The 17,095-nt window shown below is 36.9% G+C and overlaps 1 protein-coding gene across 1 annotated transcript in view; it reads right to left on the reverse strand.

Moving 5' to 3' along the window:
• LOC145683877 (acid-sensing ion channel 1-like) overlaps positions 1–14,969 on the reverse strand; it is a 97,543-nt gene extending 82,574 nt beyond the window's left edge. The window contains exon 1 of the mRNA XM_081755508.1: positions 14,318–14,969. Coding sequence (XP_081611634.1) covers positions 14,318–14,496 — 179 coding nt within the window. The 5' untranslated portion in view covers positions 14,497–14,969. The remainder of the gene's footprint in view (positions 1–14,317) is intronic.
• Positions 14,970–17,095: the final 2,126 nt, after the last annotated feature.

Below are 17,095 nucleotides of genomic sequence, written 5' to 3' on the forward strand. Positions count from 1 at the left end.
TCTCACCTGGAAACGGTATTCAAATTCAACGGATATTCGTCAAAACAGATCAAGACAGCCATGAGAAAATACAGTAGCAGGAATTGCACCACAGAAAAGACAACACGGCAGACAAGGAAAATATTGCAATTATTCCATATATGGGAAAAACCTTCAACCAACTAGCAAGACTATTGAAGAAATTCAACATCAAGACTGTACACTGCCCTCCACCGAAGATCAGGAGTTTACTACCAACTGCAAAAGAGATTAAAGAGACCAGGCTTCATTGGGATTAAAGAGACCAGGCTTCTATAGGATCACCTGTGAATGCAACGCCACTTACATAGGTGAAACGGGAAGGGACATTGAAGACAGAATGAAAGAACACCAGCGACACACCAGACTTAAGCAACCTGAAAAATCTGCAATAGCCGAACACTGCATACAATACAATCATACGGCTATGTGGGACCAAATTGAAGTACTAAAGAAAAGCAAACAGTTCTGGGACAGGAAAATACATGAATCTCTCTTCATCCGTACATACAAGCCATCCATCAATAGAGACGAAGGTTGTCATCTACCTGACATCTGGATCCAGCTTCTCAGTACGAAAAGAACCATCAGCCAATCAGAGAGCAGTTTCCACCAGCAAAATCAGAGTACGCCATTGGCCAACAAAAACAACCAATAGAAACACAGCGATTCTTAAAGACCACAATATAAATTGTACGACCAGCACACATTACACACATCGCTTCCTGGAGAAATAGGCATTGTTTTCCGTCGGCTGGACCCCCTATGGTGCGTCAAGCTTCGCGCTGACCATATAGGTTGAACAGCCTTTGGCGACAGTCGGCTGACGGGATCGCAATACTATCTCTTTGGGATAGCATTAGAGTGGCATATACACATATATTAGAGAAGCCAAACCCTGAATAGCTCTATCTCGAATTCCAACCAGAAGAAGGCCGGCCCTTTTTAGAGCCATGCCTAGACCTAGAAAGAAGACTCCCACGAAACGACCGGCAGTGAGAAAGGAAGAAGAAGACGAGATCATAGATGTAGTCACAGTCACTGAAGAGGCCCAGCCAGCAGGCTCATTCCCAGATGTTTCCCCAGTGACTATAGAGAAGACCTTCTTAGGAGTCACTGTAGCCTACCTTAACAGAGTCATCAGTCTGAGAATCCTCAAAGAAGAATTTCATGTTACACAAGTAAAAGACACCACGTACAGTGTGTATTTCAAATCAAAAACAGCAAGGGAGAGATTCCTGAAGATTTTCCATGACGCAGACTTTGGCTCGGAGGCTCGTATCCTGGAGAAGTGTAATGAGGCCACAACCAGAGAAGATGCAAATTCGTCGAAACCAAACCAAAACGTTCCCACACAGGCAGAGAAACCTGAACACACACAGGTGAGGAAACCATGCTCCGGCTCTTATGAGGGCCACACAAACACACAGGTGGACAACCAAAAGAAAGAAGTAGAGAAGCCAAACTCAAGTGAGACGTCTGGCCCTAGTAAGGACCACAAAGCATCTCCCCAAGATGAGTACAAGCATAGCAGCCAAAAGGAGGATGACTTCCAAGTAGTGAAAAGAAGAAACAGAAGACAAAAGGCAACGCAAGAAAATATCGAAGCCTCACAAACAGAAGAAAGAAGAAAGCCAACACGTGAATCAACTTTCACGTGCGTAATCAAAGGAGTGCCTACCGCAATAGACATCCACGAAATAAAAACAGCCTCAGAAAAGAAAACATCCAGTTCACCAACATCATTCGTATCCAAACAGAAAGAGGACCAGCCCCAATGCTGAGATTATTCTCGAAGAACGCCGATGATGTGAACCGCCTAATATCCTATGGATTGAAAACTCAGGACAACCACTTCAAAGCAGAAAATTCAAAACTACAACCACGACCGATGCCGTGCTGGAACTGCTACCAGTACGGCCATCGACAACTGCAGTGCAAAACTCAGCGCGTCTGCTTCCGGTGTGGTAATGCACATAAAGAAGATTGTGGGAAGCCGATAAAAAAAAACTTTTGCGCAACGTGCAAATCTAGTAACCACAGAACAGGAAGCAGCGTCTGCCCATCCAGACCAAAGGTCTTCAAACAACAGAGAATTAGGAACATCATCTTTGAAGCAGAAACCGAACCAAACAGCCCTTCTGGCCCTTTTCAGAGCCAACCCAGTAACAGCCAAGAAAGCCCACAACATACGAACCAACAACAAGCAAGCAGAACAGAAGAAACCATCAAAGACATTGTTGAAGCAGCAACCAACCAGATCATAACATGGCTTACAACCGTGTTAACCCTATCCACCCCACAGAAAGAACACCATAGGATGCTGAGTGCAATACAACTGGCCACCAAAAAAGTCTTCAGAAAAACAATAAATGCTCTAACCACCACTACAGGAGACCTACATATCACGAAACCAACATATGCGCAGAAGATCAAAGAAAAAACAACTGCACCCAGAAAGGAAAATCTTCAAACCAACACAGAAGTACATCCCCAACACACACGCAGTAGGAGCAGCGGAGGAAGAAACCAGGGGAGGAAGTAGCTGCAGCCTGCAAACCGATGACAACCCAAGCACAGACAATGGCTCACGAGATGGAAAACTTGCATGCTAAAAAATAACAAACGTCCCCACTAACAAAACACTTCCCAATACAGACAACATAGATAGCTTAATATATACAGATAGGTTTTAGTAATTTAAATTAAAATATAATTTATTAATACAGACATTTTTACATGGATTTTCACCACCCTTATCAAGTGGTTTTGCCATGTAAATACTATTGCATGCAGCATGACCGATACAGGGTTTTTTCCTGGTTTCCAGGTTTTTTATCCCTCTATCAAGACAATAAAATCTTCTTTCGCGCTTTCCTATCATCTATTTTACCCTTCTTTCTTTCTATTTTACACTTTATCTACAGATACGCGAGTAAATGTCTTCCGAAAAGATAGAAACCGCGAGACACACCCACCTACAGCAGCTTTAGGCTACTAACTGCATGGGGGAGAGGCATGTAGATTGTGGTTGATGCCTTACCCACTATCCAGGGCGCGGGCTTTCCCGAGGGGCGTCCTTATTTTTAACTTTTCTTTTTCTGTTTCTGTTTACTCCAACACATAGCTCTGAAGATGTTGCCGCTGTATGGTAACGAAAGCTCAGCACAACAACACTCACTCTGGCAGCAATCCCGAGAACATTGGATTAATAATTAATCTAGTGTCTTGAGGTGGCTTAATAATAATAATAATAATAATAATAATAATAATAATAATAATAATAATAATAATAATAATAATAATAATAATAATAATAATAATAAATAACAATAAATGTCCGGATTTGTACGTAATTACATATTTTTTCTTTCATATGTAGGTTTGTCAAATCCTTAAATGTTTGCGATTCACACCTGTAGGGTGCTTCAATTCAAGTTCCATATTACATGTTTTTACATATTTCTATGGTTTCTACATATTTTTTTTTACATAAAACTGTCTTAAAATTTTGCTTTTAGTGAAATTTTAATTTAAAATTAAAAAAATAAACTTTCCAACTGTGCAAGGCTTGCATCTAGATTCAATTTTGTCATGTCTATCTTTTCGTTTATTTACCGAAAGAGAAATATCTCTTTTTTCTCAAACCATGTTTCGCACAATTTTCGCCGATAACAAAAGAAATACAGAGGAAACAAGTAAAAATCCTCCCTCCCGGGTACATTAGCAGCGCCCTTTATTCTCAACTCTGGAGGAAGACAGATCACGTGCCTGACAGGCGACTGGGCAGGAAATTCCTAAAATGAAGTCTATTTGATTGTTATCGTAGGTCGGGTGGGAAAAAGATGAAAGTAAATCCTGCAATTCAAGTTAAAACTGTATGCTAGTGTGCTTCCAAGAATTTACAGCAAGAGTTCGTTCCAAGAAGCTGGCGACAATGGTAAAATCATAGCAGGTAACCTAAGCTTTCAAAGAGCTTCGCTTGTTCAACTGAATGACAGGAGGACAGTACTCTAGTATTGCAGTTGCGAAACGCACGTGTTCTGTATTGACCGTCGAAGTTAGAATGGCTCCTGTTGCCTCAACTTTATCCGCGAAATTGCGGTCCTGGGTAACTATCGATGATGCGTTTACTACGGACGGTAAAGTGGTGTTGTGCCAAGTGTGTGATAAAAAAGTTGGATGTTCAATGAAATCTCAGTTAGAACAACATGTACCAAGTGCACTCCATGCAAGAAATAAAAATTTGCGAACTGCAAAAAAAAAAAAAAAAAAAAAAAAAAAACCAAGTACTCTTGACACAAAGCATCAAGATACTTCAGTGAGTGAATTTTTCAAAGACTTGTGCCAAGCAATGATAGCAGCAAACATTACTTGGAACAAAGTTCAAGTGCCAAAATAAAGTGCTTTTCTGGAGAAGTACTGCGGGCGTCGAATTCCTGACGAATCCACTCTTATCGAAAGTGTTATCTCGAAGTTTGTTATAGGGAAGCTATAGATACCATTAGGGCAGAAATAGGTAGTTCATATATTTGGATTTCTGTGGACGAAACAACAGACGTTTTGGGACGTTATGTAGCAAATTTAGTGATTGGAAAATTAAGTGAAGATGCTCCATCTAAATCCTATCTTATTGCGAGTAAATTGCTGGAAGGCACGAATCATTCCACGACTGCCCGCTTTGTAAACGATGGTCTTAAAGTGTTGTGACCGGGAGGAGTTCAGGAAGAAAAAGTTCTTGTTCTCTATACAGACAGTGCAGCGTACATGTTAAAAGCGGCTAGAGCACTTACAGTTTTTTTACCCTCACTTAATTCAATTCACTTATATGGCCCATGCTCTTCAGCGTGTTGCTGAGGAGATGTGAGACAACTTTTGCGAAGTAAATAAACTAATTTTTTCCACGAAAAAAAATGTTTGTTTAGGCGCCACAATGTGTTCAAGTTTACAGAGATCAACTGCCAGATGTGCCACTTCCTCCGGAGCCTGTGCTCACGCGATGGGGCACTTGGATACAAGCAGTACATTTCTACAATGAACATTTTCAAAAAATTAAGCCTGTTGTTCATTCATTTCCATCGGAGTCTGCTGTGTCAGTTGGCATTGCTCAGAAACTGTTTAATGACTCAAAAGTACCGTGTGACATCGCATACATAGACAGCAATATTGGTTGGCTACCTACAAGCATTAAAAAGCTAGAGACTGTTGGGCGATTTCTTCCGGAATCCATGGAAATCATAGAGGATGCAAAGAGACTGCTGCAAGGTGTGTGTGGAGATGTAGGAGAAAAAGTTTGAAAGAAACTAAATGCAGTGCTGGAAAGAAACCCAGGTTACGACAGCCTATTGGCAGTGTGTGAGATTCTCAGTGGGGAAACAAGAACCTCCCCTAACTACATCTCCCTGTTGGAATACGCTCCTATTACCTCATGTGACGTGGAGAGATCATTCTCTGCATACAAGAATATTTTATCCGATCGCCGAGAAAATTTTACTTCTGATCATTTGGAAATGTACCTTGTGCAACAACACACAGTTGAACTGCAGGCACATCTTTTGTAAGTACTTTATTTCAAATTAAAAGTGTTCATTAGTGGAAATATTCTTCAATCTTAGTTCAGCTGGTATTGTTTAAAAGATATATGATTGCTTTTCCCTCCATGAAATAAATATATATAAAACAATACATTTCGTTTTAAGTTGCTTTTAGTATTTAAATTTGTATATTGTGTATAATTGATTTCAAGATTGGGCCGTGGTGACGGATGCGCATTTAGTGTAAAAGGTTCTAGATTTGAAACGGGACCACTAGTGATGTGAGGTGGAAAATTTTCCATTTCAGAAAATTTTCCGCTATATTTTTCCGGAAAATTTTCCGTTCTAAAAAAATATCAGTAATCAAGGAACAATTCCTCAGCAATCATAAAATTGAATTCATGTATAGCAATGTTAAGAAGTGAAAGATCGTTTAAAGAATCTGAAACTTTTCATGGCTCAGACATTTTTCAGTACTATGTAGGAACAAGTGAAACAATTTTTCATGAATTGAAATATTTTCTGTTTTATATGGAAAAATTGAAGAACTTTTTATGAGTCGGAAAGTTTTCATCATTTTGAAGCCAAAAGTAAAACAACTTTTTGTGAATCGGAGTTTTATTGCTCTGTAGAAACAAGTGAAAGGAATTTTCATAAATCGGAAAATTTTCATCACGATGTAGAAACAAGTGGAGAAAAACATTTTATAAGCCGTGCAATTTTGGATATTATGTATAGTGATAGGTGGAAAATTGTCCACTATATTTAACAGCACATAGAGCTACAAAATTGAATTTCTGTAGAGGAAAATTAGTCAACAACAAATTATAATTTTCCAATTAGCTTTCGGGAACCGGAAAATTTTCTAATATTTCAAGTTTGGAAGTAAAATTTTACACAGTGTCTCTCTCTCTATTTTCCTCTGCGAGCTCCTTAGTTAAAGCGGTTAGCATACGCGCCTTTGGCATGGAAAACGGCTTCGATTCCCAGCGGGAGCTCATGTTGTTTGGATTCCACGTTAATCAGTTGGTCCCGTCTTACATAGTATCGCTGCTGAACGGGACGTTAAACTCAAAATCAACTCAATTCAATTCCTCTCGCTCTCTCTGTCTGTCTCTCTCACTCTCTCTCTCTCTGTCTGTCTGTCTGTCTGTTTCTTTCTCTCTCTCTCTTTCTCTCTCGATCTCTCTCTCTCTCTCTCTCTCTGTGTATGCAAAGTGCAGAGAGCATACATCGAGTTCGTAAAGCACAAATATCCCATTCTATTATTTAAAATTTCAATTTATTAAAGGTCATGAATATTTTCCGATTCATAAAAACATACTGTACTTATTCTTACATCGTTGTTTAGCCGTAAAATTTATTGGTAATAAATATTGTCTTAAAAAGTTTCATGAAGTGAAAATCTAACGATTATTCATTTCCAAAATGTTTCAAAAACTTCAATACGTTCTTCCCTCAGAATCCACCTTTGATCTTACAATATTAGATTTCGTCAGTTTAATTCGCATAAGACTGTTTTCTCATAGCTTTACTACTTTTATAGATTTATACACTGCAACATTTATAAGTAAGTAGATAACATATAAAGTGCCTACTGTAAATTTTAGACTACCCAAAATTCGAGTTTAAGTAACTCATGAAAGCAAATACTGACCATTTTCTGGAAATAAACATTTATTTCCTTATATATTCATTCAGAAGAGAAAGTGAAATATAATTAATAACGAAGCTGATTTGTCGTTGTTCTTCCAATAAAATAATAAAAGAAACATAAAAAGCTGCACTATTAGCGCTGCGTTCTAAAAGCAACAAGTAATTTCATTTTAATTTACAAAATAAAAAAAATATTTTATCTATATCTATATCTATCTATCTATGTATCTCTCTCTCTCTCTCTCTCTCTCTCTCTATATATATATATATATATATATATATATATATATATATATATATATATATATATATATATATATATATATATATAGATAGATAGATAGATAGATAGATAGATAGATAGATATAGATACAGATATAAATGAAAGTTACTATGTTTGTGACTTAATAACTCTTGAACCACCACACCGATTTCGATAGATAGTGTTTGATGAAGTCAAAGTGAATAGTTGCTGAAACTGTGACACGTTAATAATTTTTACAGTAAACACATTGTTTTGTTCAGCGAGTTGTTGAAATCAAATTTAGGTGAAATACGTATGAAAATACCTGTTCGCTATGAGGAAATTGTCGGAGTGTTAGAAGGGGAGAGGGGAGGAAGACTGTGTGTATTCGTATCTGACTTGTGAGGTGTTTGTAAGAAAAACGGAGTCTACTCCGTAATAATTCAGATATTTTTACTGGAACCAAAAGAAATCTGTTCATGTTATGGAGGCCTCTGTTATTGAGAGTCGTCCATTAAGAAACGTTTCACTGCATACGTGAACTGAGATTTGACTTCTAACTGTAAAGTTATTTTTCTTTTAACATTTTGGTTAACAAGTTCATTCTGGAAGTTAAGGCAGTTGCTATCCGGCATATTTTCAGAAAAATGCAGATTTCATAGTTACTTTCATTTGTCCGTAGCTCTGACAAGTAGTACTATTTCACGTTTTGCCAGGGGGAGGGGCAAGATAATCCGGCGACATAAAAAGTTCAGTTTTCTCTTACAAGAGATATCATCTAATTGTCTGGCTCCGATTTCAATGATTTTTTCCCTAATAGAGGACATGTATGCATTATTTGTGGGTTATCAGAGATCACTGTAGAAATCCCTTACTACCCTTTGTAAACGGAATGTTAATGGAAGAACAACCATGTAGATACATATAAGGCCTAGGGGGAAATCGTATGGTAGGTATGACCTTGACGGCAGCCATCTTGAAGTCCGCCATTTTGAATTAAGTTCATTTTTTAAAAATGGGAATAGGGTAATATGATACATAATTTCGGGCTAGAATTTAATCAGGAAGACAATGGTGAAGTTAGTTTTAAAGCGTTAGCACAATTGCAAAGTGCCAGTAGGAATCGTAAAACATGCGGCGAAAATTAGGAGTGTTGCCAATTTAAAAGATCGAATAATGGACGTTTGGTGCATATTAGAAGCAGTCCTAAATTCATACTGGTTAACTATAGAACTAAAATAAGCATACCATTGGCTTTTTGGAAAAATTTGCTATTAAAATAAGGTGTTACATGCTATGGCTTTCATTTTTCAAAACTTCACTTTAATTCAAAATGGCGGATTTCAAGACGGCAGCCGTCAAGGTTACCCTTAGCGTACCACTTGCCTCTAGGCATAATATGTATTACCGAAGCTTTTATCCACTTGCGGGTTATTAGCGGAGGTAAAGGACTTAAGCACATAGTAAGTATAAGCAATTAATATGCCTGCAACTTTTCCCCAAATGGGCGTATCTTAAAACTAACTTCACCATTTTTATTTCTGATTAAATTCTAGCCCGAAATTATGTATCATATTACCCTATTCCCATTTTTAAAAATTTGACCTTAATTCAAAATGGCGGATATCAAGATGGCTGCCGTCGAGATCATACCTACCATACGACTTCCCCCTAGGCCTTATATGTATCGACATGGTTGTTCTTTTATTCACACTCCGTTCACAAAGGGTAGTAAGGGACTTCCGTAATCTCTAAATAATAACCACACACATCAAAATTATAAAAAATAGAAAACATGCACTATGAGAAAAATTTCTGTCATCACAAATAATGCATACATGTCCTCTATCAGGAAAACAATTCATTGAAATCGGAGCCGGACAATTGGGTGATGTCCCTTGTTAGTATATCAGTGGCGTTACTACAATGGAGCAAGTGAAATAGTTGCTTCAGGGCGCACTGTAAAAGAGTGCAAGGGCGAAAAAAAAGAATATGCAAAACTGTTCTTTATGCAAAGAACGTTTGAAAACATTTCAGAAGGTACGCTATGACTATTAGCAGTTAATTGGCAACAGCCGATACCGGGGGAGGATCCAAGAATTTTTGAGAGGGGCGCAGGTCTGAAAAATAAACTTGAGACATTTTTCGATGTTTGGTTCGCTAACTAAAAATGTGGACTGCAGTGCTTCCTAAGACGTATTTATCTCCGCTCTTCGGGAGGCGACATTAAGGAAAACCATGTTGTTCAACGTGAGAATCCATTATTAAGATGAACTGGAAACGCATACATTATCTGCAATGAGTGGAGAACCCTTCTAGGGATGCGCACGAGACGAGTCGAGACAGGATTTTCCTGAGAAAATTCGAATCGAGACACGGCGCTTCCAATAGAAAAATATACATTTTTCGAGTCGAGACATCACTTTTACAGCACATTTTCGAGACGAGACAGCCACAAATCTTGGCTCGAAAATGTGCTGTAAAAGTGATGTCTCGACTCGAAAACTGTATATTGCTCTATTGGAAGAGCCCTGTCTCGACTAGAATTTTGTCAGGAAAATCCTGTCTCAACTCATCTCGTGCGCATCCCTACTTCCTGTTGAGAGAAATTTTAACCTTTTTCCAAACCCTATAACAAGCCTTCATTAGGAATTAAATTAATTGATATATTTTACTTCTCATGGAGGGACCCGCGAACCCCGCGCCCCCTTTCTGGATTCCCGCTGGGCTATACCCGGACAATCGTCACTGCAATGTTTGTCTAGGTAGCTATCATGTAGCTATCATGTATCAAGAAACTCAGTATTTATATATATATATATATATATATATATATATATATATATATATATATATATATATATATATATATAAACGCAGCAGCTGAAATGCGTGGGGCAGGGATAAGTAAATTGATAATCGATCGATCTAGGGCGCAGTAAAACTAGTTACGCCATTGTACAGTGTGTCCCAAAAGTCGCCGAAACCGATGTTTAAGATTTATAACTAAGAAAACTAAATGGAATGAGAAGGAACGCTCTTTGCAGCAGAAAGCCCTATATATTGAGAAAATTTTCAGACACAAACATGTTTCTTGCCACGCATGATTTAATAATAAAAATTAAAAATGTTGCTAGAGTCGGATTTTTTTTTTTTTTTTTTTTTTTTTTCAAATCGATTGTACTGAATCACAGAAGCCATACCCGTAAATTTTTTCAACATTTCTCAATACTACCGAACAATCTGGATGCCCGTATATTCAATTTGACAGAAAAAGTACGTTGATGAAGTCTTACAAACATTACACACGTATATTATTGAGCTCTTCACAAAACCAATGTTTTTACAATAATATGAACCACGCTGGCAACAGTGCTGCTGTCAAGTGTCACTAACAGATGAGTTTGTCCTGGGTTTATTTCGATTACTTTCCCTTTTAAGTAACCCCACAGGAAATAGTCAGCAGATGTCACATCTGGAGATCGACTGGGTCATAAATCTTTGGAAATCAGACGATCGTCAAAAAATTCGCGCAGCATACGAAGTGAATCGTTGGATGTGTGGCAATTTGCTCTCCATCTTGTTGCAGCCAAGCATCACGTTCATCTTCTTCCAGGAGAGCAACGAATTGTATTTGAGATCCCCGTACACAGCAGTATCCACTGTTGTCTCAAAGAATAACGGTCCGACAATACAACGCCTCGATATTGCACACCACACCCCGATTTTTTGGGTTTCCAAGGGTTGTTCATACAACTGGTGTGGGTTTTCTGTGGACCAGAATCTCGAATTATGGCTGTTTACATAGCCGTCTAATTGAAACCACGTTTCGTCGGTTAAAAAAAAAAAAAAAAACTATATTAAGAGCATTGAAACCACTTCTTCTGATTAATGATTGGAACCAACGACAGTAACGCAATCGTGATGGAGAATTCACCTAAAATCCACCTCTTTCAATATGACAACATCAACTCTCCGTACAGCCCTATGAGCAGTTGACTTGCGTAAATCACATTTTGAGGCGAGCTTCCTAACTGACTTATTTGGTAATGCCACAATTCTTTATTCAACACGCTGCATAACGCCAGCCACCAAAACAGAGGGGCGTCCTGAACGTAGCCTGTCTGCTACTGATCCAGTTTCGCAAAACCTTTGAACTAGGGTAAAAAATTATTGACTTCTGTGCAAAAGAGAGTCTGGGAAATTCTCTTACACCAGAATATGACACCGTTCGGAAGAATTGTTCCACAATATACACTCTTTCCTGCGTAGAGAATTTTATTGTGAAAAACTAAGCACTTCAGTACAAGTGGTCACCATCACCTATCGAACAACGAACAGCTAACTAGATAGCAACTATTCTAGGCACATAAACAAATGAAAAATTAATCGCTACATTTCAGGGTTACAAGGTGTATGTACGTTTTCAGATTTTCCTAAAATAATCAACTTTCTCCTTTTTCATTAAAAGTGTGTTAGTGTGCTAGCTAGAGGTCAAACCCATCTGTCAGTGACACTTGACAGCAGCACTGTTGCCAGCGTGGTTTATATTATTGTAAAAACATGGATTTTGTGAAGAGCTCAATAATACACGTGTATAATATTTGTAAGACTTCATCAATGTACTTTTTCTGACAAATTCAATATATGGGCATCCAGATTGTTCGGTAGTATTGAGAAATGCTGAAAAAATTTACAAGTATGGCTTCTGTGATTCAGTATAATCGATTTGCAAAAAAAAAAAAAAAATCCGACTCTGGCAACATATTTAATTTTTATTATTTAAATCATGCATGACAAGAAACATGTTTGTGTCTGAAAATTTTCTCAATATATAGGATTTTCTGTTGCAAAGAGCGTTCCTTCTCATTTCATTTAGTTTTTTAGTTATGCGGTCTTAAACATCTGGTTCGGTGACTTTTGGGACACCCTGTAGTATATTAGTGGGTAGGTATATAATTTATTTAGCAACATGAGTATCTCAAACTCAGGGAGGTAATTGACAACCTATCCTCCTCAAATGACGACTCTAGATCAGGCCCTAATTGGTTCACACATATGAAACAAGAGATAGGATACGCAGAAAAGAATAAAAGTTGTATGAATTACGCATACGGTTAGACACCCGTCGCTTTGGGGGAAGGGAAATAAGAAAAATGCCCCCAAAGTACAGTTCTTATTTTTTCCCTGGTTCGCAATGCATTATTAATCGGTCATTACTACTCTAGATCATGATTTCAATCAGCTATGTTTCTTTACAAATTTTATCTTTGTACAGTAAAAACTGCCTAGTTTGCCATAGTCAATTTCGATCGAATTGGATACCAACTTAATTGCATATGCGTATATTTTCTTATTCCACAGCCTAAGGCGTCTCAAACCAGACGCCTAGTTAAAGAAGTGGACAATTTAACATATTTTACAGTACTTGCTTTGCAATGTTAACTTGAACTACTAATTCAGTTTATATAATTGTGATTAAAGTGATAATTTCACTTAATAGAATTCTGTGTGTTCATATTTTTATGAGAGCCACGGTGATTCAGTTGTAGAGCATTCACCTCTGGTGCATGGGGTTCCTGGTTCGATCCCAGCTCGCGCCAAATGAACTTTGTGGTCGACAAATACCGTTTGCGTGGGTTTTCTCGGGGTTCTCCCGTTTCTTCCCACTTTCTTCATTCTACCATTCCATTCATTTCCCATCATCACCGTTTTCTTTCGCCTAACCGGCATAATCATGGGACGTAAAACTTCAAGATTTCATTTCATTTTATATTTTTTTTATGTACGTTTAATTTTAGCCATATTTGTGTCATTTATGAAAGTACGTATATAGCATATTTTTTAATGCATCAACTACTGTATATTAAAAGATATTTAAGTACCGGTAAGTGTGTTCTTTAAAGAGTGTATTTTTTTTTTAAATAAAAATGCAATATAGTTAATATTACGAGAAATTACTAAACGACAAGTAACCTTTTTAAATTTCAGACGAGACGAAAAACAACAATTCTTGTCTCATTTTTGAGATGGGAGTGGAGACAATGAAAAATTTCACGAATCTTTTGGACAACACTAGTTCATCCAAGTCTCAGATCTCAAATAGGCCTACTTTACAATAGAATACGTTTTACAATAAACGAATTGTTTTGCTCAGCTAGTACCGGTAGTTTAAATCAAATTTTACATATAGTAAAAGAGAAGCTTGAACAATGAAAAACATTACGCATTTTTACACTGAAAATACCGTTATGATTGGTGAGTCCTCTACATTTTCAGTATTTCATAATATTGTTGCTTGTTCTTATTGTTTTACTTTACATGTAGGTCTAGTAGCTACAGTCAGTGTGCAAATTAAGAGATATTTACAGGATGATGAAATATTTGAAAATAAAATTACTTTACAGAATATACTTTACAGTACACGCCCATGTATATAATAAAAGTGTCGTTGGGGGATATATATCCCCCAACGACACTTTGTTTCTTTACAACGGAGACTTTCATTCTTATCGTCTAGTAAGTCGAAGCTTACTACATTTTCTTCGCTATTAGCCTACATTTACACTTATATAATGTATTTACTGTATATTGCGCACAATTGTCGCTTAAGTTGTGAGTAATTTAAATTGTGAGTATTGGGCACTTCTTATTTTCGAACAAAACATCACATCCTATCGGTGTTCGTTTTTGAACGTTCCATTGTATTATCATACCTACATTCTTCCTCTTGATCATGGATTCAAAAGAATGGAACTGAATACGGCTACACAGTTTTCATTTTTAATTCGCGGACTGAATACGGCCCGCGAGTCGGCGTTTGGCCACCATTGATCTAGAGTATCATATTATACGTATACTTACTTGGCTGTGCTAGAAATGTCGTCACTCTTTGGATTATCTTCTTGCACTTGTAATTGTTCCGGAGAAGATGGAAGAACACTCATAGTATTTGCTGGAACAGCAGTTCGAGGTTTAGGTGTTGGAGGTGGAACAGTAGTTTCCGAGTTTTGAATCGGAGAGTTTGTAATTTTCGATGCCATAGTTCTTTCTTCTGGCTATACACTAAGTACGGTGGAAACAAAGAATGAGTACTTGAAACGCATAAACGACAGACAATCACTACACTCAAGAAGATAACTTGCTTACGACAGGAAAATCCTTGTAAACTTTGCCCGCATAGGTGTGTATGTTCCGTTGTAAATTGATGCTAAGTGTTGCTGCTTCATTAGCACTTGTATGGGAGTTAAGAAGCACTGATCTTGTTGGGTTACGTAAGCACTATTTTGTTTTGTTCTTCAAGTCTACTGAGAATGGTTGCACTAATAAACTCCAAATACATCATTTATCACATACAAGAAATACAATAAATGCAGCACACATTGATGAAGACATGTTTCATCTCCTTCTGCAGGATATACATCATATATCACATGTTACTGTCTTATGATACTGTCTGTTACTGTCTGTTAGGTGTTGACATTTAACAGAGCTTCAACGTGAACACTGTTTTTGTTCGTGGCTTGGTACGGAACTGATTTAACGAGTTTCTGTTTGCTTCCCGTTGGAAGTAATTTCCTTTCCACCCACGAGTAAATGGGTGATGCAAAAACTGCATTTGTTAAGTCCGGCATGAATGAGCTGACAAGTCATAATGATCATACTATTAAAAAGAAAGATGTATTTGAATGTTACAGTTGGTTGCTTTAACAAGTTGCATGTTTGTTGCGATGTCTTCAATCAACTCGTAGTTAGTAACAATATTTGGAATTCAAGTTTATAAATTTACTAACTGAAATACCAGGTCTTCACACAATAGGCTTATAGACAATATTTAAAAGGTATATTTGAACCTCGTTTCCTCCCTCAGGATGTGTATTTGAATCCAAATGAAATGATAAAACCCAGTTTGACCCAACTGCTGAATTAAATGTGTTCAAAAATGTATTTCAAATGGTGTACCCGTTACACTTCTTTTACACTCTAAGGATATGCATTTTATTCAAAGTATAATGATAAAAATCTAGACCAATTCAAGTGCTATGTTGAAAAAATAGTTTTAAATGGTTCATATATTTCTTCTCCTGTATCATTTTATCAGTACAAAATGAGAAATGAAAATATTACAGGAATTGCACCCTCAACCTTTTAACGCTTTAGTGGAATTTTCGGAAACACTGGGACATGTTTCCAATTACCAGGGGTATTTTAAATCAAGAATTGATTTATTTAGAACAAGTAAACATGGAAATTGCCTTCAAATTCAAATGTTTATTAAGGCGACCTGGATTCAGCCAAGGCTCTTTTAACACGGTATTCTGTTAATTGCATTCGATCTGCCATGTATGATACTAATACAATCAAATTTGATAATTATATAAGATACACCAATGTGATAAAATCATACCAATACTGTATGCAATTAATACATTTCATATATTAATAAGATAACACTATTAAAAAGAAAAGACTATCTTATATTTAACTAGAGGAGCAAAAATAGTTTTTGGGGGGGGATGGAGGTTTTTCCACTTAAAGAACCTTTTTTTTTTTTTTTCAAAGTATGCATGCATAAGTATCGGAAGCCTTATAGAACAGTTTTGTCCATCCGTCTGTTGAAAGATATCAGAGCAAAAACGGTAAGAGATATTGATTTTTTAAAGTATCGATTCAGCGTCCCAAGCGTTGTTTCATCTTTTTCGTTAACTCTGTATTCACATTGGAAAAGGTTCAGATTTATCATTTTCGGTTTCAACATTTATCGTCAAAAACTAAAACGGTTACAAATAGCAAGAAGCAGTTTTCTGCAAAGGATTTAGCGTCTGAAGACAGTCTACCATGAGTATCCTAAACACTATTAAAATGAAAATGAATCAAATTGAATATTACTTCCGGTTTCAATACTGATTCCCACACAGCAAAAGCGGTAAGAAATATCGAGATGGGTTTTCTGCAATCGATTCAGTGTCCTAAGAATAGGTTCAATCTTTAACCTTCTATTCAAACCAGAAGTGGTTAAAATAAACCATTTTCGGTTTAAATATTTATCGCCATAGTAAAAAATGACTATTAGATAGTGACAAACGGGTTTGTGCAAACGATTCAGGGTGTTAAAAGAACTTGCTATAACAACCTGCAAAACTGTATCAAAACCGGATATGGTTAAAATTTGCCGCTATTTCCGGTTTTAATAGAGATTTCTATAATACACAACACCAGCATTTCTTTCCAAATTCTCATTCCACTAATTCTTCCATCATCATTGACTTGCCTTAATCATCATCATCTTTAGTTTAAAGGGCATAAGCATGGGACGTTAAACTGAAAGATACAGTACGAAAATGGTAAGAGATATCAAGATGCGGTTTCTACAATTGATTTAGTTTCCCAAGAATAAGTTCTTCCTTCTCAACTAACCTTCTATTCAAACCAGAAGTGGATAAAATTAATCATTTCCGGTTTTAACATTTATTGTCATAGAACAAGAATGGTAATATATAGCAACAATCAGTTTTCTGCAATCGATTCAGAATGTCAAGAAAACATGCCATCACAACCCGCAACACTCTACTGAACCGGAAATGGTTGTAATTTACTATTACTTTTGGTTTCAATACTGATTTCTATATAGCAAAAACGGTA

This window comes from Thermobia domestica, chromosome 4 (assembly GCF_964235325.1).
Source record: "Thermobia domestica chromosome 4, izTheDome1.hap1.1, whole genome shotgun sequence".
Taxonomy (NCBI): Eukaryota; Metazoa; Arthropoda; class Insecta; order Zygentoma; family Lepismatidae; genus Thermobia; species Thermobia domestica.